This window comes from Trichomonas vaginalis, chromosome VI, assembly GCF_026262505.1.
Source record: "Trichomonas vaginalis G3 chromosome VI, whole genome shotgun sequence".
In the NCBI taxonomy this organism is placed as follows: domain Eukaryota; phylum Parabasalia; order Trichomonadida; family Trichomonadidae; genus Trichomonas; species Trichomonas vaginalis.
The window spans coordinates 7,316,351-7,341,975 of NC_067208.1; the positions used below are offsets into that span (position 1 = coordinate 7,316,351).

Sequence of the window (25,625 nt, forward strand, 5' to 3'; positions counted from 1 at the left end):
ACTTTTTTAAACATCTTCGGGGCTAGAGGGCACGAAGTGCCTGGAAGCCCCACTACCCTTTTTTTTCTCTAAACATTATATTTCATTCAAAAAAGGAGAAAATAACATCAATTCTTGCTTGCATTACTTTGCTTCAATGAGCAACTTCGTTATTTGGTGATCCCATTGCATAAAAAAGATATTCGATTTGAAATTATATCGAAAAGCCCAAATAAGTCAAGATCAAATGAAAAACTAAAAAAAAAAAATAAAAAAGGTAGTGGGGCTTCCAGGCGCGTTGCGCCCTCTAGCCCCGAAGATGTTTAAAAAAGTTGGAATTGAGGTAAAATTAGATGTTTAGTTTCATGGAACTTGACTGTCCATTGCATCTGCCATTTGTTGGTCGTCTTCTGATGGTGTTCTTGAATGATATTCTTCTTCTTCGGGTACAAATTCGTCATCATCAGGTGAGTCTTGTGGTTCATCTTCTTGAGTAGAGTCTTCTTCTTCAACATCAAAGTCATCTGGTGTATCGAACTGAATGTATGAAAGCCAAATGTTGTATGTGTTTTCCAATTGGCTTTCAAACTTGAGATACATTCCATGCATGAGTGTTATTTCAGTTTCAACGTAGAGTTGCTGACGTGGCTTGAAGACATGCATGAGAATTGGTCCTCCAAATTCGTCCTTGAAAAACTTGCAGTAGCAAACATAAACTGAGATAGAGTCTCCTTCTTCAATGTCTTCTGCTTGGTTAACGAAATGAATAGCAATTTTGCGTACTTGAATTGTGTTGTTGTCTGAGTAAAATAATGGTTTGAACTTGGGGTTGAGTGAGCTAAGACATTGCCATTTGCTGTTTCTTGTCCGTACTCACGTTCTTCTTCGTCATCCTGATATCCGTAACTCTTTATTTGAATTCGACCCAAAACTGTTCGACTTTTTTTGCAGCTTGGGTGGAAGACTTTCAATAAGCTGACATATAGTTCTGTCAACCATTATCTTTGTTATTGTTGGAAAATAGTTGACAATTGTGTCACCTAATTCGAATGGGTCAGGTGTTTCTTTTTGTAGTTTGGTAAAGTCTGCAAGAACTTTGTTGAGTTGTTCACAATATTCTTTGTTAAAAGTTGCAGCAACTCTTTCTTCTGGCTTTGAATTGAAGTATTCTTCAGACAATCTGAGTAGTATTTTGCGTAGTTCAGCGTTGCTGTGGTTCTTTGTAATACGGAGCTCGTTTGGTATTGTTTTTGGTAGTGAAAGTGGCTTTGGATTGAGCGAATTGCAGGACAAATTTGAATTTGAATTGTCTGTTCTGCTTGGAGAATGTGTAGATGCTGCAGTTTGATATTGAGGCTCTAAACCTGTGGATGCTGAAAGTTTGCAAGCAATTTCTTCAGGTGAATTTGGAGCGAACACGCTAGCGAATGCCATTATGAAAAATGAACTGTTTTTTTCGGACTACTCATAGAAAAGTTTAAAATAAACCGTTTTCGTCAACGGTAACCCCCTCTATTTTTTTATTTTATTTAATAGTTACCGTTGGCAAACCGTTCCATCTCAAATATTGAATGAACTATAAACGTTTTTTGTTTTCTATATATACTTTTTTGTCCAACGGTAAAACTTTTTACACAACGGTTTTTGAGAGTCGTCGCCGTTGACTTTTTTGTAGAGCACTCAAAATGGTATAACTTTGTCCGGACAAGTAAGGGTCTATCGTCGCTACAGAAAAGTTACAGGCGTTCCAAGGAAGTATACTTTGAGAAGCCTTTTTCCCCTTATAGAATGAGATAGGACGGTTATTTTACAAAACTGACAACACTTTGACCGAGTAGTTTTTTGTGCTGAACAAAAAGTGTCATATAAACATCTGTCAAAAACCGCTTTTTAACTTCACTTAAAATGCCACGTAAGCTACGTAAGAATATACGTAAGAGGAAGAGAGCATTGAAACATCCAATAGTAAAACTGACACCACAACAACAGTTGCAACAACAAATGCTGAATGACCCCACTATGTTGCAACAAATGTCAAGCAACCCTATGCTTTTAAACCGAGTTACTGGTGCACAGAGTGGAGGTTTAAGAGCGGCACTTTTAGCGAAAATGGCAGGCTATGGTGGAGCTGCAGACGGAACAGCTATAACCCTCAAAGTCAAATGAATTTGAGTTCACTCAAAAATCAAATAACAGATGTCAAAAAGTCAAACATAGACATACAGAAACAAATAAGTGAAAACGAAAAGAAACTAGAATATGACAGACACACAAAGAAACTCAATGAGTTAAACGTAGAGAAAAAGAAGAAAGAAGAACAACTGAAAGAACTAAGTACAGAGGAATATGCGAAAAAAGTGTCAGAAAAAGCAGCAGAAGTAGCAAAAATGGAACAAGATGTTTTAAATTTGAAAAACCATACTACTCAATATAAAGTACTGAAAGATGAAGAAATAAAACAAAAAGCCATGAAGACATATATGGATAGCGATGAGTATAAAAAAGAAGTTGAAGCAAATGTAAAGGCAGAAAAACTTTTACAGTTGCAAAACCAAACCGTACAGTATGAAAACTTAGCACAAGAAAGTAAAAATAACGACGCAGCCATGCAAAAGGCAATGAAAAGCGCAGAATATATAAAAGCTAATAATGACTGGTTAGATGCCCAAGCCAACGCTAAAGCAGCCCAACTTATAGGGTCAATAAGGACAAAAATACAAGCGGATGAAGACAATTCAAATGAAGCTTTAATGAATGCTGACTTTAAGAACGCCTTCGAAGCTCTTCATAGTAAGGTGAAACTAGTGAACGACTTCTCATCTGGAAAGAAACTGAAGTCTGAAGGTTTCGACAAAGAGTTAAGAGAAGTAGCACAAAATATGACGAAAATAACAGATGCAGCAACGAGACAGGCAGTTCAAAGTGCCTATGACGCCGTTAGAGCAACTGTTGTGGAAAGTCAAGAAAAAGAGTTACAACAGACCAAAACAGACCTAGTAAATGCTTTCTTAAAAACGAAAAGTCAGGTAGGACATTATGCTGCAGATGGAACATATGTGCCAGCTGGTGGAACTTATATACCAGCTGGTGGAACTTATATACTAGCTAGTGGAACTTATATACCACCAAACCCTCCAAGAGAAGCACCTGCACCAGGACTACCTAAAACATTTACATCGTCACATGGACACAGACACAGGCATGCACAAAAACCAACACAACAACCAACAGTTCAAAATCCAGCACAACAACAACAACCAACACAACAACCAACAGTTCAAAACCCAGCACAGCAACCAACAGTTCAAAACCCTGCACCTGCACCACCTCCACAACCAGCACAGCAACCAACAGTTCAAAACCCTGCACAACAACCACCTCCACAACCAGCACAACAACCACAAACAGAGCAAGGACATAAAAGAAGTAGAGAACAAGGAAACCAAGAATTCTTAAAAATGCTTAAGGAAAATTATGGTTACCCAGATACTCTTGACTTTAGTGACAGATATAAAGAAGCTATTAGAAAGTTCAAGGAAGGAAATACAGACCCGAACCTATTTAGCTTTATGGTTCAGCACCAAATGGGATATAATTTCAAACCTGGAAAATACAAGCTCGCTAAGGGATATGATTTAATAGCATATCATCCAAATGACATGAATGAATTTACTCCGAGATATTTGGTGTCAGAGATAAATGATAATTCAACTATCTTCATGAAACGCGTAAAAAATAGAGACGGAACGAAAGAACAAAGGCTTATGAATGCGGATGACTTAAATAGGGAACTTGTTGAAAACGGTCTCGGAATATATGAAATGCCAGCAGATGAGGTACAAGAAACTCCACAGGAAGAAGTTCAGATACAACCAGACATGGAAGAAATAGTTCAGCAACAACAGCTAGAAGAGCCTGAAGGAAACGAACAAGTCCCTCCTTTGGAAACTAACTTCACAGAACTAGATGAAGATTTGGAACAGCCGAAAAATCTTGACCCTCAACAAGAGTATGCGGAGAATATGGAATCTTTCCAAGAGTCTAAAAAAAATTCGGCTGACATAGTAGAAGAATATCGAAAAATGTTTGCCGACATACAAAAGACTCCAACACCAGATGAAAATATTCAGCATAGAATGGAAGTACTGAAAGAAAATGTAAGCAAATACAACAATCCTTTTTACTTACGACCATATAACGTTCAATCTTTGGCCGAACTCGGTGAAAATAAAAGGTTAAATTTCAACAAAACATATAGAAATGAAACATTGTTTAAAGTTCATTCAGAACCTAACCAATATGGAAACAAACCTACTTTTGTTTCTGCAGACTATGGAACTACAATGAGATGGGGTCATAAAGCTAATCCGGATAGGTGGTTCATAAACTTACAACCTCAATTCAAGAAGTTGTAGACGCAATGGAAGTGAATGGTGAACCAGATATAGCTGGTATTTTCAGCGCGGCTTTAATGCCATTGAAAGATATGAAACATGCAGATATTTTGGACCAGTATGAAATGAACATGGCTGATGGAAATATAACACCTGACGTTCTAAAACATTTATCTCAAAGAACTACACAGAACCATAAAGATGGTATATTTGGTGAAGAGTTTAGAAAGAAAGTTAGGGAGAGAGAAGGAAGAGAACCTATTGTACATGACCTTGCAAACGAAAGTTTACAAAATGTCATAAAAACTTACTTTGCAGACAATGAACCGAGAAGGGATGAATATTTAAGAAAACTCAAATGGACAGTACCAAATGAAATGTTAGTATTGAAAAACATGTTCCTTGACAAAATAAAACCAACTACAGAAATAAATGACGCAAGACTGAAAGATTGGGTAAAAGCTTTCCCATTCACAAAAGATATTATTGGTAACATGGAAAGAAAACCAGAATGGCTACAAAAACATATATTTGGAAACGAGCTTATTCCATATGGACAAGCTCTGTTTGAAGAGCTTGAACCGGAAACTCAGGAAAGAGTCATGCAAACAATACGCGAAGACTCAAATACAAACTATGACAAACTCTTTCTAGGATATAGGTTACCTGAGATGGGCGACCAGAGCCCAAAGGCAAAAAGGACATGGGAAATTTACAACATACTAGGTGAACATGAGGCAAAGATGCAACAACTTGAAGCAGAGGGCAAGTTACCAAAAGCGACACCAAAGAAGAAGAGAAGAGTAGAACAAAGTGAAAGTAGTGAAGAAGTAACTTCATCTAGTGAAAGTAGTGGCAATGAAGGAAAAAGAAGAGTTAAAAACTCAGTCAGGAAGAAAGTAAAGCTTGGTCCGAGTGGGTTCTATTATGACACATAAATCCAACTATTCTATATTTTTACCCATATGAAATGTACGCCGCTCAGAATATAACGCCAACAGTTTTGGATGCCATGAATGGAAATGTTTCCGAATGGTATAACGAATGCGACAATGCCATTAGAAGGTCAGAAATAGTTCCTGGAACTTACGAATATACAACTGCTGTTTCTTATGGAAACGTAGGTGAGTTTGGAGAAGGTTCTTCAACAACAGTAGATATTGCTTGCGACAGGTTTCATATTATTTCTATTGACAACTCATTCTTATACGTGGAACAAGACATTGAAATAAAACCTTCTGCCAAGTTGTCTGACAAGAAAGGTTGCAATGGAATTTTCTATGTCGGATACCAATATGCTCCAGAAGTTTTCATGGGATATAAGATATATTCTAACTCTGACTTAGTTCAAACAGTAACATGGGCAAACTATGAATGGTTCGCTTTGAGAAACTCAGTACAACCACAAGCTAGAGAACAAACAGACCAGTATGCAACTATTGAGAAAATAAGAAGACTTGACCCTAACGTTCCAGGAGTTTATGTTAACCTTTCTGGACAAACTGCAGCAGCAGTAACCAAAGTAAAACTGAAACTTAGAGTTCCTTTGTCATCTTTCCTCATCTTCGGGTTTTTAAGATACTTGCCAAACTGGGCAGGAAAAATTTCTATCGAACTTACTCCAAGCAAAAATAACTTAGTCATTGCACCAACACAAGACCCATTCACTATTACTGTAGCTGGAACTGGTGGAGCCAAGTTCTGTGACTTTTGCAAAGACAAAGTTGACTTAGACTTTGGTTTCTCAAACCTCAACACTGAAGTAAACTATTATTTCAATGCTGCTGGAACTGCTTGGGACCCAGTTAAGTTCACATGCGAAAAATTTGAATGCAAGAGAATAGAAAGCAGACTTGCAGTCTATATGTTGGACCCAGATATTTCAAATGCTTTAGCTGCCAAATATATTGCAGTTCCACTTATGTTCCCTATACACCAAATATCTGTCAAAGACTTTGCAGGTGAAGTTGGAAACCAAAGTGCTGACCCAGGTGCAAGAACAGATATTGCTTTAACAACTGCAATGAAACATGCAGATACTATGTTTGTACTGTTCAGACGAACTATAAATGACTATTCTTGTTTCTACAACCCCGGTATTAAATATCATATAAACATAGATGGCAAATATTATCCAAGAGAAGAATATTCTACAGTTGAGGATATGAGGTCATACAACTTGACATTAGATGCTATGAACTTTAACAACAACTTCACAACAACCATTAACCCTGAAATGCAAAGTTCTATTATGCCATATGTGAAAGTATGGACTCATACAGGAGGTCAAAAAACTCAATATACAAATGGAGACCGTTCAAACTTTTGGCTTGGCATTCCATTTGCTGACTCAGAAGACTTTATGGGTGGTATTTCAACTGTTGGTACAGTTCAAATACAATATACTGGTGACAGAGACGGTCCAGATGAATTGAGAGCAAAGAAGTTTACAAAACCAATAGCACTTTTCACGGAAGATGCTCTTTTGAAGATTCGTTCGATGAAACCTGCTGGGGCTCCTCAGATTGGTATAACGACAGCTTCCATCGAGCAGATTTTGGCAGCAGGTCAGTAAGTTGTTCTTGAACTGACTTCTCTCCGTCAAATATTGACAGTACGCCAGTTTTGACATAATATTGTATTATAAACTTTCCTTTAGTAATATCGGTCAGTTTTGAAGTTATATTTTTGTCTGCTTCAAGAACTTTCACCATTTCAGTTATACCAACTTTCTTTGCTTTATGAAAATATTTAGGTTCAGCAAAGACTGCTATTCTATAACATTTTCCATTGTTTGTATAAAGAACTATTCTGTCAATGTATTTGTATTGTTTGTGTGTGTAAACTTTGTTTTGCTTCAATTCGAAGAGATATCCGAATACGTCCATCTTTTTATTCTAAGTAAAATGTCATTTCCGAAAAATAGAAGCGTAAGTGTTTCAAAAGGTTTAATGGCGGTGGCAGATGTGAAGTTAAATTCACCAACTCAAACAAACAGTCAAAGTGTTGTTGTCAATGTCAAAGACAGAGATGTTGAAGTGGGGAAACCATACGAAGACAAAGATGGTATAACAATTGTTCCTGTAAAAGAACCAACATATCCTGAAGTTAGCAGAGACTTAAGTTCTGTTGCAGATATTCGAAACGACTACCAACAACTGAAAGACAAACTTAAAACTCAGGAGAAGATTTGTCAAGCTTTAGGTATAATGTTAAACTTGGTCGAACACAACCCTGTAAAAGTGAACTCATATGTCATTGCACCTCATGAAGTTTTGAAAGAACTATTGAAACTTTTGACAGAGGCAGACGATATAAACATCAAAGAAATAGAGCCCGACATTAGTTGCTGTGGTGTTTCATATAATGTCATTGACAAGATATACGTTATGAAAGGAGGTGAAACGTTGAACTTAAAATATAGTTTCCCAGACGTTATAAAAATATTTGACGACCACAACATTTCATTAAAATTTATTTGCTAAGTAAAAATGTCAAAACTTCTTGAAAGATGTTTGAAGAAAAATAATATAGACTTTATTTCATGTAAAGGACTTTACACACTTTTGAACGATATGAAAGACCCTGTTTTGTTTGTTCGTGTAGACAAAGGAAAGTTCTATGTCTTTACAAAATATTTGAACTTCTTAGACAGAGAACTTCAAGAAACGCCATGTGAAAGTTTAGATGAAGTTCTTCTCCACTTTCAGAAAAACTTTTAAATATATATAAATGGCAGAAGACATAATGGTTTATACTATTACGACTAAAAACCCTGAGTCATATAATTCTATAACAACAAACTTACAAAGTCCTCAAGGACGATATTGTAAACTAACCTTAAACACAATGACGACTAAAGCCTGTTTTGCTCTTTTGACACCAGAAGACTTTATTGTTGTGAATGGTAAAAAATACTCCTTTGAAGATACTTACTCAGATATACCACCAACAGGTTTTGTTGACTTATTTAATACTTTAAGTACGGGTGTAACATGTGCTGCAACTAGAGCAGGTTTCATTATGTTTGGATGTCCGACTGAGTTTACTATAAACGATATGAGCTATAATACAAAACTTATATCTGGTTTTTACTACCAACAGTTTCCTATAACAGGAAAAGGTGTCATACAAGGTTTGTCTGTTCCATTGACTTTAAGCACACCAATCTTATATATTGTTTCAAACTTAGGTTCAAAGTGTTATTCGAATGTCGACAGAAACTATTATGACCAAAAGATACTTATGCGTATAAACAATACTTTCTCTGCTGGTTTGCCTATTGTTCATTCGAATGCAGAATTTTCAACCTTAGTGAACTCAAACACTTTGGCAAGTATAACGTTGACATTAGTTGACGCAAACTTTGTTCCTGTAAAACTTTTATGTCCTATGTATTTGTCAATGACGGCAGAAAGTTTCGAATTGGAAGATGCAACTGGTGAAAGTATTGTACTACAAGAACAACTTCAACAACAAATAGCTCAAGAACAACAAATGCAACAACAAAGTCAAGAATAAAAAAATATTTTTTTTTATTTTTATAAAAATGTACAGAATAGATGTTTCAGATTTTTATGACTTCCAAGCATTCAGAAATATGTGTCCATTTAGAGACTATAACAAAGGCAGTCGAGAATTTGAAACGTTTAGTCATTTATGTGACTCTGCCCAGAATGTTATGTATGAAAGAATGGATGTTGTCTTTAACAAACCAAGAGGCAACAATAGTTTCAGAACAAGAATGAGACAGAAACTTAGAAAATAAAAGTTGTACACAGTTGGCATGAAGATGTTAGATGCTTGGGATATCTTATTGTCAAACTTTGAAGATTTTTCAGTTCGTGGTATAAAGTTCTATACACCATCTCCAAACTTCTATTCTATCTTCACTGGATATAAATACGACAAGTAGAATGGAAAGAAAATGTTTATAGAAGCTTGGTTAGACCATGTCAAAGAAATTATATGCAATGGAAACGAAAGAGTCTATGAGTATATCTTATGTTGGTTTGCAAACATCTTACAACATCCAAGTGCTAAAAATGAAACTGCTCTCATTATAATTGGAAAACAAGGAACAGGTAAGAACACATTCTTTACAGATATTTTGTGCAAACTGTTAGAGGGCTATTCGAACCCTAATATGACAAACTTAGAAAACATCTGCGGTAAATTTAACTCTTCAATAGAGAATATGAAACTTATAGTATGTAACGAACTTCAAAGTATAGATACAACAAAAGTTTTGAACTCAGATGCTTTGAAGAGTCTTATAACAGACAAAGTTGGAGTTGTTGAAAGAAAGTATAAAGACCAAAGAGTTTGTGAAAATGTTGCAAACTTCATTATGGTTTCAAACAATGCTGTTCCGATGAAGTTAGAAAGTTCTGACAGAAGATATGTAGTTGTCAGAACGTCAGATTCTCATATGCAAGATACAGAATATTTTGACGACTTAGCAGAAACTTTGACATCTGACTTTTACAACCACTTGTTCTCATATTTCATGACATTAGATATTTCTAAGTTCAATCCAAGACAAATTCCACATACCGAAGAGAGACAAACATTGTTAGAAGCAAACAAGAGTGTATATGAACTGTTCATAGATGAAACTGACTTTGTGTCATTAGATGAAAGGTCATTGTACGATTCGTATAAACAATATTGTCAAGAGTATGGTTATATGACAGCGTCTAAACGAACATTCTTGGCAAATGTCAAAAGTCTTTTAGATGTTCAGAATGGTGTATATACAAAGAAAATTTTTTCTGAGTAAATTTAAAAAATATTTTTTTATCCGATAGAAAAGATGACGAAATTCATCTCAGTAAACAAGTACATGTCAGGACTTAAAGAAGAACTAGACCCATTCACATATTTGAATGTTTACTTCTACCATTTTGAAAAGTCTTCATTCAGCAAAGTTTGGAACATCGAACCAGTTAAGTTTGCTATTGTGACTAAAATGGTGCGAAATTTGAAGACTTAGACATAGAAGGTTTGTTAAGCAGTCAAAGAAAGTTTGACAGAAGGTTCTCAAACCTTAAAGAAGGCAAAGCATACAAACTTGTTATACCTTATGAACCAAAAAGACAGACGACTATGAATATTATGAGTCTAAAGTGTAGAAGTTCAAGGTAAATTGGGTAAAAAGATTTTAGAGTCTAAGCCAGTGTTTGCTCCTAAAGAGGAAGAGAACATTGACATTGACCCAGAAATGTTCTAAAAATAAAATTTTATTTTTACATGTCAAATTTCTTTTTCTCTGGTTCAGGTTCTTTCTTCTCTTCTTCTACTTTCCTTTCTTTCTTTTCTCTCTTCTTCTTTTCTGGTGGAGTTATGTCAAACTTCTCAGAACCATATTTTTGTAAAATTGCTTTGTCATTTAATAGCTCTTCTATTCTGTTTTCTATTTCATTTTCAAGAACAGCGCATGTGTCTTCTTTGCATTCTAAGAAGTTTTGTTGGACTTCATCTCTCCAAGAGGCGTCATCTCTGTCAACAAGTCTGTCATTGACAAATTTTAAGACTGCTCTGCTTAATGTTTTATGGTTCTTGTCATATTCCCAGAAACAGAACTTTAGAACAAATTCCCCTTTCTTGTTTACACTATGTAAGATTTTATGGTCGACAGATGTTTTGCTGTCGAAAAGCTTGTCTCGAACATAGATAGCGAAATCGCTAGACATTTTCTAAAAGATAAAAATTTTAATTTTTCTAAAAATATGTTAGAAAAAAGTTTGCTGACATTGACAAGAAATTTGAGAATGTTTTAAACAAGAACAAGAGGAAGTTAGAAAATGCTCAGATAAAACCCATACATGACAAGTTCTTATTTGCTCAGAATGGTATAACAGGTCTAATTGCACCACCTGGGTCGGGTAAGACTTTCACTTATCTTAAAATGGCTGCACAACAACAAGAACTAGATGAGAAGAACCCATTCTATGAGTTAGTAGTCATTTGTAGTACTTCGGTCAATTTGACCAAACCGTCAATTCGTTCAAAGATATTATAAGAAGTCTAAGTTAGTATGTATAAAGGATACTGAGTTGTTAGATTGGATAAAGAAGTACCAAAGAAGAGTTTTGAAGTAATGCTATAAATGAGTATGTCAATTCGAAGTTTAAAGACCCAAATGAGGAAATGCAGAGAATATTAGAGAAGAAACACTTCAGAAACAAACAGAAAGAGATAGAATACATTTCGAAGAAATTGCAATCTTACGATTGGAAGACTTACCCTCACAGATGTCTTCTTATCTTAGATGATTTCGCCTCTCATCCTTTGTTAAAGAATAGAGAACAAGACATGTGTCGAATTCTTAAGAAGCTCAGACACTTTAACATTTCAGTCGTAATATGTGTACAGACAGCCAAGAGTTTAAGTAAGGATGTTAAAAGAATACTTACTAACATTATACTTTTCCCCGGATTGTCCGAAGACGATTTCATGGAACTTATGAAAGAGTCCATGGCAGGTAAGTTTGACAGACATGAACTATGGGAGAAGTACAAAGTCATACAAGACCCTCATACTTCTTTCAGAATTCATATCTACGCAAACAAAGTTCAAATTGTAAAAAGTCAAGCTTGAAAAATGTAAGTGTTTAGTCTTAGTCTGTTGTGGTTCTGCAGCTTTCGGTTCTTCTGGCTTTGGAAGACATTCAGGAAGAGGAACGTCAGTCATCCGTTTGTGTCCTGTCGGAAGGAAGAGTTCTTCCAGTTGTCGGGAAATTTTTTTCCTGTCGGAAGGAAAATATTTTCCTGTCGGAAGGAAAAATTTTTCCTGTCGGAAGGAAAAACTTTTTCTGAAGTTCGACCAAAAAGTTCTCAATTTTCGAAAATTTGAATGGTTTACGGACGAACAACAGGAAAATTTTTTCCTGTCGGAAGGAAAATTTTTTCCTGTCGGAAGGAAGAGTTCTTCCAGTTGTCGGGAAATTTTTTTCCAGTTGTCGGGAAAATATTTTCCTGTCGGAAGGAAGGACTCGGAATGCCAGAAGGATTTGACAAGGCAATTTACCTTATAGAGCTACCTGAGCCATCTGAAGTCAAGCTTGAAAAATAAATGGTTCATTTACTCTGCTTGTTTGAAGTTGTCAAAATACTCTGTTATTTTTTCCTTTAACAATGGCAAATCTTCTTTGAAGGTAAGTATTGTACAACCTTTCATATCATAGTGTGTTTGAGGTAACGTATCTTGAACTATTTGTTTCACATCTTCATTTGGGGTCATTGAAATCGGTAAGTTTTCGCGATAGAACCAATTTCTGTCAGATTTGTAAATCTTAGCAAGGTCGTAAAAGCTTTTGTTGTTTCTTCTGACTAAATGCAACATAACCATATCTTTATCTTCTTCATTTTCCATCTCTTCAGTATAAATCATATACTTATAGTTCTTTTCCTTTCCTTTTGGTACCGAACGTGGTATTCTTTTCTGTATGCTTTTGTCTTTTGCTTCAATGACTTCATCTTTTGCTTCAAGCTTGTTTTCCATCTCTTCACGTTCTTGTCTATGAATTTCGTCAAGAAGTCTGTAAATATAACAAGCATAACGAGGTGAAGCCCACATTGCAACAACATTTACAAGAAGTCTATGTACATACCAACCTCTCAAACCATTTGGCAAATTTTTACGATTTTCATGAGTTTTAGGCGACCCCGAAAAAAGTATGTCTCGCTGTGCTTCGCTCAAAAATTCTTGTGTGCTTTGGTTTTTGAACCAATCGTCTGTATGTTTGGTATCTGGAGCAAAACATGCTGTCAAAATACTTTGCATTTGGTACATATCGTCTTTGACCGAACGAATGAGACGTAACTGTTTGTTATACTGTATGTACTCATATTCTTCATTTATGGTTTCATGAACGATAGCAGTTGTTGTGTTCTCTGATGTTGACATATCTGTCTTTACATACAAAATAAAAAAAATAAATAAAATAAAATTAGCGTTATTTTCTATCTTGTATAAAAGACCAAAAATAAACGCTTTACATGTATTTTTCAGCAACTTCGTCAAATAATTTTATAGCTTTATCTATCTCATCTACTTCAAACGTTTCTTTACCTTTCGTGGGAGCACCATACATTTTCTCAAACTTTTCAAGTAGTTCTGTTTCAGCAGCTCTCATATCATTTACAAACACAACCTTGACTCTATTGACTGTATTGTCATATCTTTGAGTTATATTATATGTTCTTCCTATCTTATATCTCTTTGTATTGAAGTCCTTCGGTTTCTGAACGATGTAAAGTAAGCCTTCACTGCAACGTTCCGTATCGAATGAACCATATGTTATGAAGTTATATCCAACAACTGGGTCTAACCATAACAAAACTATTGGTATAAGACTTTTGTCGATGAGATATGCTGCAGTTCCATAGAATCTTACCGATATCATAAGCTCAGGATTTCTTGTCAAAATTTTCTGAGTTGAAGCAATTCCAACCCAATGGGATGTTTTCTTTCCAGATAGTGTTAGAATGTCTGACAAAGAATATTTGTTGTATTTCTTTGAGTATCTTACGTTTAAATCACCAATTCTAACCATTTTGGTGTCATTGTCTATCTTTCTAACTGTTTCAAACTCAATGTTTGTCATTTTCTGTTCTTACATACAAAATAAAAAAATAAATAAAAATAAAACTAACTTTATTTTATTTATTTTGTATAAAAGATATGATTTCAGGGATTTTTTTTACGAAGTGTAAAAGTTCACTTCGTAAAAAATAACAGTTATATAATGAAATTTGGTCATTTTTTTCGGCAAAAATAAAGTTTAGGGTAGATGGTTAGATCTCACCTCTTTTCTCACCTAATTTTTCACCTCTTGAATTTTCATGATTTCATCGTAAATGTTTTGTCAAGACTTCTTCGTATATGTTTTGTCAAGACTTCTTCGTAAATGATTTGTCAAGACTTCTTCGTATATGTTTTGTCAAAACTTCATCGTCAATGAGTGTAAATGACCCAAAAATATATTTTAGGTGAAGAGGTGAGATCTCACCTCTTTTTTCACCTCTTTTCTCACCCCATATGTCCTTACTGAAAAAGTATGTGTTCCATATGTCATTTTACTCAGAATTTTATACAGAATTCGGCAAAAATATATTTTAGGTGAAGAGGTGAGATCTCACCTGTTTTTTCACCTCTTTTTCACAAGCGTCTTACATGAATTGTACGATGTATATTTGAAATCCTAAACAGTTTTGTAGCTTCTATTTCTTCTTTTAGTACATCGAATGTTTTAACAATGCCGAAAGTTTCTTTATATTTCTTCTTGACATCTGAAAGAAGGAAATCGTCAGCAGTTGGATAGTTTTTGTTTAGAAATGTCAACATGTCCATTTTATCTTCTGCTGGTTTCTCTGCTTCTTTCTTTAAGTCAGCATAGTCGTTTCGCATACGTTCTATCTCTTTGACGGAGTAGTTATATTTCCTCATTGCTGCTTTACATTTAGAACATTGTGGGTTCATTTTTGCGTTATATTCTGAAACCTTACCTGCTAAAACAACTAAGGCGTCAATGGTTTTCTTTAACTCAAAAGTTGCGGGTTTTATTTGTCCGTTCCATACTTTACCTCTTCTATCTTTATCTCTTATCTGCCATACACATTCAGCAACTAACGAAACAAAGTTGTCGTAGGTCTTAAATTCTTCAGATTTATATATGTCAGAAACATTCTTATATACCATATCGCAGTCTTTGTCCATGACTTTGTGGTTGCAATGAAATCCAAGAAACTCATAGTTAACCTTACGTATGAACTTCTTTATTTCTACTGAGTCAGTTGCTTTGACTTCTATTTCATCGAATTCAGGAATAGTGAGCTTTTGTTGTTGGATTTCAGGAAGTTTAGGTAGATGGTCAATAATATCCTGCATTTCATAAAGATATTGTTCATTTGTTTCATCTTTTGCAGTGCAATCTAAATCTCCTTGGAGAAGTTCTTGCTTTATCTTCTGGATTGTTGTTTCGAAAGTAAACGAATCTGGAATGAAGCTTTTCATTTCTACTAACATTGAAGTTGGGTTCATGACTAACGAGTTTGGTGCTGTTGTTGCTAACATGTTCTTACAATAAAAATAAAAAATATTTTTTTTAAAAAAACTAACTTTATTTTTTCTATCTTAAGGAAATTCATGAAAATTCAAGAGGGTGAAAAAACAGGTGAAATCTCACCTCTTCACCTAAACTTTATTTTTGCCGAATTCTGTATAAAATTCATGAGTTTTGTGTGTTTTCTACGATGGTAGAAAAAAGGGTGAAAAAAGAGGTGAGATCTCACCTCTTCACCTAAATTATATTTTTGCCGAATTCAGCAACAAAATTCAACGGGTGAAAAAACAGGTGAGAAAACAGGTGAGATCTCACCTCTTCACCTAAATTATATTTTTGCTGAATTCAGCAACAAAATTCAACGGGTGAAAAAAGAGGTGAAAAAACAGGTGAGATCTCACCTCTTCACCTAAACTTTATTTTTCAATACTTTTTCAGCACTTTTCCGTAGTTATATATGAAAGACAATTCGAGATAAAAGTCATAGTACAATGGAATAATATGTTGCACACCATTTGTTGTGAACCAAACTTGAAAGTCAGAGAAACTGTTACTAGGTGGTTCGTAGAATTTAGAAGCAAAGTCATAAAAGTCCTTACCAATACATAGAAAACTATTGTTGCTTGAACTGAAACTTGCATGACACATAACATTTTGAGGGTCAAATACGTTTCTATAAACTGTCAAATCTGCTGGTGGAAGTATAAATTTAAATGGACCATCTGGTGGTAATGGTTCGTTCTGGTTTAGTAACCGAAGAAATTGTGCCCAAGAACGTTTGTCTACTTTCCAAAATAAAAACTCTGTATCTCTTGGAGGGTTAATTTCAATCTTTTGAAATGAAACGGTGGAGTTCATCTTGTCATATTCTAGTTTCAGATAGTATGTTCCATTTAGTAAAGAGTCATATTTTTTCTTGAAATTCCCAATAATATTGTTCATTTGAGTTTGAAAGTCATTTAGAGTTTTCTCAAGACTTTCGTCTGAACGAATTGTAAAGATTTTCATTTTCGTCAAATTTGTCTATGAGACCATCAGAACCTTTATACTGCCCATGAAAATATACTGCGAACATAAACGCGTTAGTTCTATTTGAAAACAAAACTCTTCTAAATCCTATTGCCTTTGCATCTGAAGGACTTTGAAGCCAACGAATTGGATAGTCAAACCTGTATGCTCGGGATGAAATTTCTTCATCTGAAATAGTCCTACCAGCATTTGTAAAGATATAGTCTAACGGTTTTGTATCTGCTACTTTTGGTTCTTGTTTTTCAACCTGAAGCATTTAATATATGTAAAAATTATTGTTTTAAAATGGTATGCCATTTCATATTTCTCATCTAACAAACAAGTTTTCCCAACGGTCTTCTCCAACAAACTCAGCGTACATTTCAAATAAAATTAAAAAAAATGTCACTTTTTTTAAAATAAATTTTTTATTTCATGCAATGTTTTATTTCTGTGCCGTCTTCAAGTATGCCCCAGTACTTACGCTTGGAGAGGACATGAACTTCGGAAATACCTTATCTAGCTTAAAACAGCCCATCTTTTCACCGACCATTCCCATTTCAATGAGTTTGTTGTATCCTTCTTCGTTCGTCATGAGTGCGTCAATGTTCTCATAGTAAACCTTCACTTTGGATTTGAACTTCGGAGAAGAATTTGTTGTAGTTGTCAAGGACTGCCTTTGCGAACTGAGGGTAAGACCAATGTTCGACAATAGGTTTTAATGTGGTTACTAAGCCACTTTGACCTTGAGTGAATTCGTACTTCAAAACAAAAGGAGAAAACCTTTCAACAAAGTTGTCGACCTTCTCATAATGTTTTACTTCATCTCTTGAGGTTTCTTAATGGAATATCCCCATGTTCGAATTCATAAGCAATTTGAGTGTCATTGCAAGTTTGGGGTTTGAAGCTTTCCTAATATCATACAGTTTGTTGTATGACTTTTCCAACTGTATAGTTCCTTCCCGGGAACTCACCATCTTCGTTTGGAATTCCAGTCGGAATATATTGGACAAACCTCATGTATGCAGCGTTAAGGTCGACATAGTATATTTTTTCATCTGAGTCGAACTTGTCGCAACCAATTGGTCCAGTTTTGTGGAAATTCAAGTGAGTCTCTTATCTTCTGAGAAACTTCTCCTGTTATCTCATAAACATCGTCGAAGCAACCTGTTTCATATAAAACCTTCTGACCTAACTCAGATGCTCTCCAATACAATTTGACGTCAATTGGATGTCTCAATGGAAGTTTGTTTATAGCATCTTGAAGTTCTTGCAACCTCATTGGAAGTTCTTCTGGTTCAGGTTGGTATCCGAACAAACCAACTCCTTGTGGAACTGTGTACTTCTTTTGTACTATAACTTTTGTCTGGAACAACTTTTGGTCTTGCTAACAATGAAAAGTTTGTTTCGTCTTTTGGTACAAAAGTTCTGTCAGCTTGTCATCTGGAATTGGTTCCAACAAACCTTTCTCGAAAAGAATGTTTACAGCTCTGACAATGTTGCACTTGCCTTTTCCGAACAATGGGTTTGTAAGACTTTCGTTCAACATGAAAGTGGTTGTGGACAATTACAATCTTCAACCATGGTAAGTCTTTGTCAACAACATAGTCGTCATGTGAAGAACCTTTAGCTGTAGGTATGTTGACTCGGATATTGACATTTGCCAACGGTGCAATTTTTGCCAATTGACCTCTGAGAATGTACCTTGTCTTCACACATGACTCAAGATACTCATCTTCTCATCTGTAACAAGACCAGAGTTCCTGAGACATGTAAGAATACAAGGTTCATTGACAATTGTTTCAATTGAATTGTAAATTCCATACTTGTCAAGTCAATGTCAGACTTATTTCTGAAGGGGAAGTATCCAGCATGTTGTCTGACTGCTTGAGGGTTAGGTTGGTACCATTCGAAACTTGACACTTGCAATTCCTTCAATTGCATTCAAAATGTCTGAGTCGGAGTCAACCATTTGTTCTCTCTTTGTAGTCTTGAAAGCGTCAAGAAGTTGTGCGGCTGTTGTGACATTGCCGTGTGCATAGTAAATGTGACCATCCAAATCTGTTTATGGTCAATCTGAGATTGTGTCCTTTCTTATTTCCGTCTTGTATGGCAGCAAGTACACCCATGAAGCCTTCTTTGTTCTTTCCTTCGTCAAAGTTTACTGTAAAGGTTCGACCAGATGTAATTTGACTTCTAACTTCACGATACTTTTCATATGCATATCTTGTTCTTTCCATGGGAGCATGTGTGTCTTCACTTTTCCTTTTTTTCCTTCTCAAAGGATGCAATGGTTCGTCATGTTTCCAGTAAATCTGGCAAAGCCGTCGTGTCCTTCAACTTGAGGTTCACTAACATCGAAAGGCATGTCCATAAGACGTTCTTCTTCTAACCTCTCTAGTCTGTTTGGATAATTGGCAACGTGCTGTTTCCAAATCCATTTCGTAGCGAAGACCAGACAATTTGTCATAGACTTTTATGGGTCTTCCCTTCCTATATTTAAACTTCTTCGAAACTCTCCAACCATATCTTTGCAACTCTGCTTTTATCTAGCAGACTTTCTGTCCATTCTATTGGGGGCATTTTTATAAAAATAAAAAATATTTTTTTCTTTACTTTACATAACCGCCTGCTGCCATAATCTTTGACGCCAACCATACCAGTTAATGAAGGTTGACTTGGTTTAGTTTGGAAACTAAACTTTGGTTTTGGTTTATCTTCAGTTTTTGGTTTTTCTTCTTCTATCGGTTTTTCGTCACTTTTGGTTCCTTGACTTTACTTCACTTGCAGGAACAGTTGTGTCGTCAACATCTTCATAAATATCATATGCCATTTGTTGTTTGTTTTCCTTTCAACTTTTTGTGTTTGTTGTAAAGTTTAGAATATTTCGACTCTAAGTCAATGAGATGTTCTATAATGAACTGTTGGTCAGTGAAGTAAACTTTTCCATCTGTTGTCTCGAAAGCTCCTTCAGACTTCAATATTTTATTTGTGAGAGTCTGTTTCTTTTTTTGAGATACTTGCCGTTCCATTTCTATGAAAAGTGACTTTGTAGTTAGGGTTTGTATTTCCAGACCGTGGCACTTTCTATTATTGAATTTTTCTCTTCATCTGTAAGTTCTTTGACAGGTTTTTGACAATGGTTCTGAACTTTTTGTTTGTGGTGTCAAATCTACCGTTTCAACTTCTTCGGTCATTTCATCTCAGTAAAAAATTTTAGTTTGGTTTGTTTCAACTGGTTGTTGAGGTTTTTTAAGTCGGTCTAAAACTTCCTGAGGTATAGGAAGAACTTGACAAACACGTTGTGTAACTGCTGGAAGCCGACAAATCCATCTTGAACTCATTTGTCTCAATGCTGCATTGTTCATTTCATCTCAATAAAAAACTTTACATTCCCCAAGTTTGAGGTGGTTGCGGTTGGTTATTGCTTACCCATTGTTGTGCATGGTTATATCCTCTGTTAAAGAATCTTTCACCTTGGTCCATATAGTGTCCTGCTTGGTTATAGTAGTCATTTGCTTTGTTATAATAGTTTCCTGCTTGTCTTCCTACATTGTCCATCCATCCTTGAACTTTTCCTCTTGTTTCAGGATTTGGAATAAGATTTGTTGCATCTCGTGCTACATCCCAACCTTTCTGTACAGTTTGTATAATAGGTTGTGCTTTCTCTTTAAGTATACCTAATGTACTCAAAATCTTCCTTCCAACTCCAAATACACCTCTGGCTATTGTTCCCACTGCGGGCAAAAATCTAGATGCAACTCCTGCTAATGCGCCAAATAAACCCATTTCTTATGGGTTAAAAAATGACGAATTCAAACAAGGACCCCTATGTTTCTAAGGCAACAAAGAAAGCACTCATGATAAAAATCTTTAGTTCAACACCAAATGCTTGGTTTATGGATATCTTGGAAAACATTCCGAGGTATAGAGAAGATGGACCACCATACTGGCTAATATTTGTTGGTCAAAACACAAGATACTGTGAAGCCATACCATTATGGTCCAAAAATATTTTAGATGTGAAAACTGCTTTGACAATATTCGTTGACAAATACCATCCAACAAAACTGACATCTGACTGTGAAAGTTCTTTCAAATCAGATGATATTAAAAACTATCTGCGTTCAAAAAATGTAAACCAATATTTCATTGTCGACCAAAACCATTCTGCTCTTGGTGTCATTGACGGTTGTATAAAAATGTTAAGAGACTTAAACCAACCACAAGGTGGTGAAGCAAATGAAATGTCATATGACGACAAATATAGACACTTCTCCATGGCAAAGATGAGACAAGTTTTAAATATTTACAATAACCGTAAACAAAAAGGTTTGGGAAACCACTCCCCCGAAGAAATGAAAAACAACCCCGACTTAGAGAAAGACTATATATTTAATAATTTAGTCAAAAGAGACAAACAAGAAAGAATGCCGGGCTTCAAACTTCAGAAAGGTGACAAAGTAAAAATAGAAATACCTAAACGCGACCCATATGAAAATACTATTGACTATGACAACAATGGGAACCCGACAGGTACTCACATTCGTGTTCGTAAAAATAGAAGAAAGTATACAAGAGAATATTATGAAGTTTTAGGCAAACATGGCAAAATGTACACACTGCAAGCAGAAGATAAAACTACTATTGTCAGACCTCGTTTCAAACTTGTCAAAGTTCAAGGTGGTATACTTTCAAAGACAGTTCCTAACAAATATAAGACAACTCCTGACGAATATGCTAAAGAAGTTGAAAATGACGACTAAGCAATTCTATACCATGCGTAAACTGTCATGTAAGGTGGCATGTAGTCTTTACTTTGTCCCGTTGTTTGCGTATACCCTGAAACGTGATGTGTATGGTTTCCTCCTCCCTCAGTGTTACTCCAGTAACAATTTATAGCAAACTGAACGTTGTCTTTAACATCATATCCTTTACCTTTTGTCATTCCTGACCAATCCCAATATCTATGCTTATGCCAACCTGCTTGAGATGTACTTAAATCTATGTAGTGACTGTGCGCAGGTAAATTTTCACCTGAAATCGTTTTACTTCCACCTGTTTCCTTTGAAGAGTTTGCACAATACAAAAACCTGTCGACTATTTGAGTCCAAGTTCCAAAACCAAGTACTACTTCTGGTCTGGTAGAGTTCATTGACGTATAAATAGAACCTATAGGATATAATGTTTGAAGTATTTCTGTCTTTAATGTTTGAAGCTCTGTTTTGTCAGCTTTCTTATCATATAAATCTTGAGCAGTGAATTTAACATTATTTTCATCCTCCATGACATAAACATTTCTACATCTAATGTATTTCATCGTCGTTATGTTTTCATCCGATGTTAAACCTTGTGGAAAGTTAGGAGGTTTCCAATATAATGCATCCCCACCAGTTTCTTCAACCGTTCCTCTCGTAAACGAAAAAGAGGATTTGACTGCGTCAAATCCTCTCTCTCAAAAAGTGGACTTTACATGGCAAATTTCAAATGCATGTAAGGTCCACTTTGATCAGTTTCAGGATGGAATTGGAGGCCATGAGGTACTGACATTGCATCAGTATCTCATAGCCTCCAATCCCTTCAAAAAATGGGAGAAACTTTGGTCGAATAATTTAACATTCGGCCAAAGTTTCTCCCATAATTAATGAGAATGAAAGGGTAAGAGGCATATAGGGTCACTATATACCTCTTACCCTTTCATTTTCATTTGGAGGTCAACAAACCCGGAGTTAATTGCAAACAATTAACTCCAAATTTGTTTATGTTCAGGAAGGAATTGGAGGGTAAGAGGTACATAGTATGAATATGTACCTCTTACCCTGCAATTCCTTCTAGAAAGTTCCAAAACTTTGGGTTAATTGCAAACTATTAACCCAAAGTTTTGGAACTTTCAAGTGGAGATGGAAGGCTTTGGGGTATACATTAATATAATATACCTCAAAGCCTTCCATCTCCACTACAAATGGGAGAAACTTTGTCCGAATAGTCTAACATTCGGACAAAGTTTCTCCCATCTTTCAATGTAATTGCTACCTGTGAGGTACTGACTTGAAGTCAGTGCTTCACAGGTAGCAATATCCAAAAATTTAAAAACATTTTATCAGTTCGTTAGGGAACTAGAGCCTCCTAAGTACTGAACCAGAATCAGTGCCTAGGGGACTCTAGTTATCTATATAAATCTGAGAAACTTTGAGGAAATTGTTCGACATTTCCTCAAAGTTTCTCAGCAATTTAGCGAGGAATGTTCGTTATCGTGTAGATATTTATAATATATACATGATAACAAACATTCCCCGCTAAAAGATGTAAAATCTTATAAGAAATAATTGCAAAAGAATAACAAATTGCAACAAATTTTATATGAAACTGAACCTTATGAGGTAGTGATTCAAGATCACCGCCTCATAAGATTCAGTTTCAATCTCAAGTATCTCAAAAGTAAGGCTCTATTTTTTGCCATGTAAAGTGTCACTTTTCTGTCAAACTGTTTTTATCGTTTTCGTTTACAACATTCCTTCAATACTTTCTATACCAACAGTTGTGAAGAAATCATGTGTATGGTTCTTATCTGCTTTCTTTTCAAGGCTAACGTTTAAGTCTGTTATTTCAGAAGATGTATGTGTATGAGTCTTATTTGCTTTTGTCTCTAATGTTTCTTGTAAGTTTGTAATATTTGCAATGGTATGTGTATGTCCAACGTCACTTTTCCTGTTTAAGGTTTCTTGTAAGTTTGTAATATTTGCAATGGTATGTGTATGTCCAACGTCACTTTTCCTGTTTAAGGTTTCTTGTAAGTTTGTAATATTTGCAATGGTATGTGTATGAGTCTTATTTGCTTTTGTCTCTAATGTTTCTTGTAAGTTTGTAATATTTGCAATGGTATGTATATGAGTCTTTTTAGAATATTCGTTTTCAGCTCTTGTCACTTCACTTGACATTTTATTGTCAACATATGTTTTGTCTGCTAGTTCAGGATGAGTATGTTCTTTTGTTGCATAAGCATTGTTAGCTCTTTCTTCTTCTTTTGCTATTGCATCGTCTACATATTCTTTGTCAGCTTTGTTGTCAACATCTGCTTTCAAAAGAAGTTCATTTATAGGTTTCTCGTTTAAAGTTCCTTTTGTTGGATTTATACAGACAGTATTGTTCTTCTTGTCTTGAAATAGAAACTCATCTGTCATTGGGTTTATTGTCAGTTTTAAGTTTCCATCCTTCAATGACTCAGATATCTTAGAATAGTTTGAAAAGTTTGTTGTGTTCTTATTTAGAGCTTGCATAATGAGTTGTCGGTTGTGTTGTATTTCTCTCATAGACGCTGTTTCATTTGACATTTTTATTATAGATAAAATATGCTTCCAATAGAAAAAGAAAATTCTAGAGTTGCTACAACTAAACCATTAGATGAACTTTTTACTAATGTCGGTCAAAAGTTTGAGACAGATACCGTAAAGCATGAAGGCTATCGTTTTGACTACCCATTAAGATGGTTAAGAGACCCATCCGTCACAAAAGCTATTGGCTTTCGTAGAATGAAGTTCATTTCAGAAGCCATACATGGTTTCCCATTTACGGTCGGTTTTGAAGTTCGATACTATAACAAAGAAAAACGTATGTATGAGAAATTTGAACAGGGAAAACTTTTACAAGTGAATTTGCTTGTAAACTTAGAAACAACTCTTCAAGCTTTTCAAGAAAAAATAAACGATATCTATATCGAATATGCAAAACAGTATAACATTGACGAAGGAGAATACCATCTCGATATTATTTATGACAGGAAAAATGCAACTGTTAAAATCAATAAAATAGAAGACCTTGGAGAAAACGTTTATATTTCTACAAAATATAACAACTTGGCATGGTATAGATTTATGAGGATGTTAAATCAGCCTGCAGTATATCCAGTACACCCGAACTTTTATGAAGTCGAAAACCCTAATGGAACATATGAAAATATTTTCGACCCAGATGCTATTATTGTTCATGCTTCATTTTCTGGTGCGCAAAACTCTTTCTTATGTCTGATGAATGATTTTTACGAAAAACCTACAAAGTTATACGAACCACCAAGTGGAAGTATTTCAGACTTTCAAGTATGGTTTACTACAGATGGAAGAAAAAGAATAATTCCATTATACCATGCGTTTTACTTAGAACTTAGTTTCATATACAACTACTATCGAACGGTAAAAATATAATTTTTTAATACGGTTGAGGTGTTGGATTTGGTTGCCAACTAGACTGTGGTGCAGGTTCAGGCTGTTGTATAACAGGAGCTTGTTCTTCTGGTTCAGGGTCTTTAGGTATAATACCAACAAACTGACCTACTCTTTTACCAATATTTTTGACTCCGTTCCAAATTCCTCTTCCGACAGATTTTATTCCATTCCATATACCTCTTCCAACTCTTCTGAAGAAGTTTCCAATATTACTGAAGAAACCCATTTACTACGTGTAAAAATCTAATGTCCGCCTAGTCTCTTACGTTTCCTGTTGAGTTCCATAGCATTCTTTAACTGGAGCTCATACATTCTATTTCTCCTCTGGTAGAAAACATATTCTGGGTCAACTCCTGTGTTCGCGTCATCTGCATAAAGTTGTTTATATCCCACTTCAGGGTTTGTATAAAACTCTTTCCATCTCATATTTGCATACCATGGTGGCAAACCTAACGCAGCGTCATTTGACATGGCAGTTTGCATTTGTACATCTGTTGGCACTTGACCATAGTTTGCCATTGCAGTTTGTATTCTAACTTCATTTGGAATATTCTCTGGGTTTGGTTGTCCAGGTTGCTGTGCATTCGCTAAGTTCTGTGCGTCCATTTAATATTAGATAAAAATATCTCTTACGAGTACATATACTGAACATTTGCAGGCATTGGTTCATCTTCATATTCTCTATATCTTTCTGCCACGTCAAATAAATAAATGACACAATGGAAAAAACCTAAAACAAGTAGTCCTATTTCAAACCACATTTACTTACCAATAAAATTTCGTTATTGTGACACTTTCTCCGGTTTATAGGACCTCTCTCATATTCTATCTTGTCATATCTAAACTCATAGTCATGTATGTCCTCTAACCATCTCATAACGGTTTCCAAACCACTTTTATCGGATGTAAAGTAAAAGCATGGATGGTTATGTAAAACGTCTAAAGTTTCTAAAGAGT

The 25,625-nt window shown here is 35.3% G+C and overlaps 13 protein-coding genes and 2 pseudogenes across 15 annotated transcripts, besides 2 other annotated features; 7 read left to right on the forward strand and 8 right to left on the reverse strand.

Annotated features, from left to right (window-relative positions):
- Positions 1 to 342: 342 nt before the first annotated feature.
- On the reverse strand, positions 343 to 1,413 carry TVAGG3_0821990 (annotated as a pseudogene). The gene has a single exon. A coding segment is annotated over exon 1 (1,071 nt).
- Positions 1,414 to 2,585: 1,172 nt separating this feature from the next.
- On the forward strand, positions 2,586 to 3,988 carry TVAGG3_0822000 (protein of unknown function, DUF4106 family; the record flags this gene model as incomplete). Its single annotated transcript, XM_051248067.1, has 1 exon — positions 2,586 to 3,988. A coding segment is annotated over one exon (1,403 nt), but the record flags the coding sequence as incomplete, so codon positions are not given.
- A 277-nt stretch (positions 3,989 to 4,265) lies between these two features.
- Positions 4,266 to 23,345: a mobile genetic element.
- On the forward strand, positions 4,976 to 5,311 carry TVAGG3_0822020 (protein of unknown function, DUF4106 family; the record flags this gene model as incomplete). Its single annotated transcript, XM_051248068.1, has 1 exon — positions 4,976 to 5,311. The coding sequence occupies one exon, from the start codon at positions 4,976 to 4,978 to the stop codon at positions 5,309 to 5,311; it is 336 nt and encodes a 111-aa protein (XP_051083543.1).
- Positions 6,238 to 6,948, forward strand: TVAGG3_0822030 (protein of unknown function, DUF4106 family; the record flags this gene model as incomplete). Its single annotated transcript, XM_051248069.1, has 1 exon — positions 6,238 to 6,948. One exon carries the CDS (start codon positions 6,238 to 6,240, stop codon positions 6,946 to 6,948), a length of 711 nt encoding a protein of 236 aa, XP_051083544.1.
- TVAGG3_0822040 (protein of unknown function, DUF4106 family) lies at positions 7,325 to 7,858 on the forward strand (the record flags this gene model as incomplete). Its single annotated transcript, XM_051248070.1, has 1 exon — positions 7,325 to 7,858. The coding sequence occupies one exon, from the start codon at positions 7,325 to 7,327 to the stop codon at positions 7,856 to 7,858; it is 534 nt and encodes a 177-aa protein (XP_051083545.1).
- TVAGG3_0822050 (Poxvirus D5 protein-like family) lies at positions 9,805 to 10,155 on the forward strand (the record flags this gene model as incomplete). The annotated part of the gene is made up of 1 exon (XM_051248071.1): positions 9,805 to 10,155. One exon carries the CDS (start codon positions 9,805 to 9,807, stop codon positions 10,153 to 10,155), a length of 351 nt encoding a protein of 116 aa, XP_051083546.1.
- Positions 10,622 to 11,068, reverse strand: TVAGG3_0822060 (uncharacterized protein; the record flags this gene model as incomplete). The annotated part of the gene is made up of 1 exon (XM_051248072.1): positions 10,622 to 11,068. One exon carries the CDS (start codon positions 11,066 to 11,068, stop codon positions 10,622 to 10,624), a length of 447 nt encoding a protein of 148 aa, XP_051083547.1.
- Positions 11,105 to 11,975, forward strand: TVAGG3_0822070 (annotated as a pseudogene). The gene has a single exon. A coding segment is annotated over exon 1 (871 nt).
- On the reverse strand, positions 12,459 to 13,283 carry TVAGG3_0822080 (KilA, N-terminal/APSES-type HTH, DNA-binding family; the record flags this gene model as incomplete). The annotated part of the gene is made up of 1 exon (XM_051248073.1): positions 12,459 to 13,283. The coding sequence occupies one exon, from the start codon at positions 13,281 to 13,283 to the stop codon at positions 12,459 to 12,461; it is 825 nt and encodes a 274-aa protein (XP_051083548.1).
- TVAGG3_0822090 (organellar and viral DNA polymerase type B) lies at positions 13,372 to 13,983 on the reverse strand (the record flags this gene model as incomplete). Its single annotated transcript, XM_051248074.1, has 1 exon — positions 13,372 to 13,983. The coding sequence occupies one exon, from the start codon at positions 13,981 to 13,983 to the stop codon at positions 13,372 to 13,374; it is 612 nt and encodes a 203-aa protein (XP_051083549.1).
- On the reverse strand, positions 14,538 to 15,266 carry TVAGG3_0822100 (organellar and viral DNA polymerase type B; the record flags this gene model as incomplete). Its single annotated transcript, XM_051248075.1, has 1 exon — positions 14,538 to 15,266. The coding sequence occupies one exon, from the start codon at positions 15,264 to 15,266 to the stop codon at positions 14,538 to 14,540; it is 729 nt and encodes a 242-aa protein (XP_051083550.1).
- TVAGG3_0822110 (uncharacterized protein) lies at positions 19,837 to 20,238 on the reverse strand (the record flags this gene model as incomplete). Its single annotated transcript, XM_051248076.1, has 1 exon — positions 19,837 to 20,238. One exon carries the CDS (start codon positions 20,236 to 20,238, stop codon positions 19,837 to 19,839), a length of 402 nt encoding a protein of 133 aa, XP_051083551.1.
- Positions 21,859 to 22,961: a mobile genetic element.
- A 453-nt stretch (positions 23,346 to 23,798) lies between the features above and the next one.
- On the forward strand, positions 23,799 to 24,647 carry TVAGG3_0822130 (uncharacterized protein; the record flags this gene model as incomplete). Its single annotated transcript, XM_001297691.1, has 1 exon — positions 23,799 to 24,647. One exon carries the CDS (start codon positions 23,799 to 23,801, stop codon positions 24,645 to 24,647), a length of 849 nt encoding a protein of 282 aa, XP_001297692.1.
- A 4-nt stretch (positions 24,648 to 24,651) lies between these two features.
- Positions 24,652 to 24,894, reverse strand: TVAGG3_0822140 (serine threonine-protein phosphatase family; the record flags this gene model as incomplete). The annotated part of the gene is made up of 1 exon (XM_001297690.1): positions 24,652 to 24,894. One exon carries the CDS (start codon positions 24,892 to 24,894, stop codon positions 24,652 to 24,654), a length of 243 nt encoding a protein of 80 aa, XP_001297691.1.
- Positions 24,895 to 24,911: 17 nt separating this feature from the next.
- TVAGG3_0822150 (uncharacterized protein) lies at positions 24,912 to 25,274 on the reverse strand (the record flags this gene model as incomplete). The annotated part of the gene is made up of 1 exon (XM_001297689.1): positions 24,912 to 25,274. The coding sequence occupies one exon, from the start codon at positions 25,272 to 25,274 to the stop codon at positions 24,912 to 24,914; it is 363 nt and encodes a 120-aa protein (XP_001297690.1).
- Between the last annotated feature and the right edge of the window lie 351 nt (positions 25,275 to 25,625).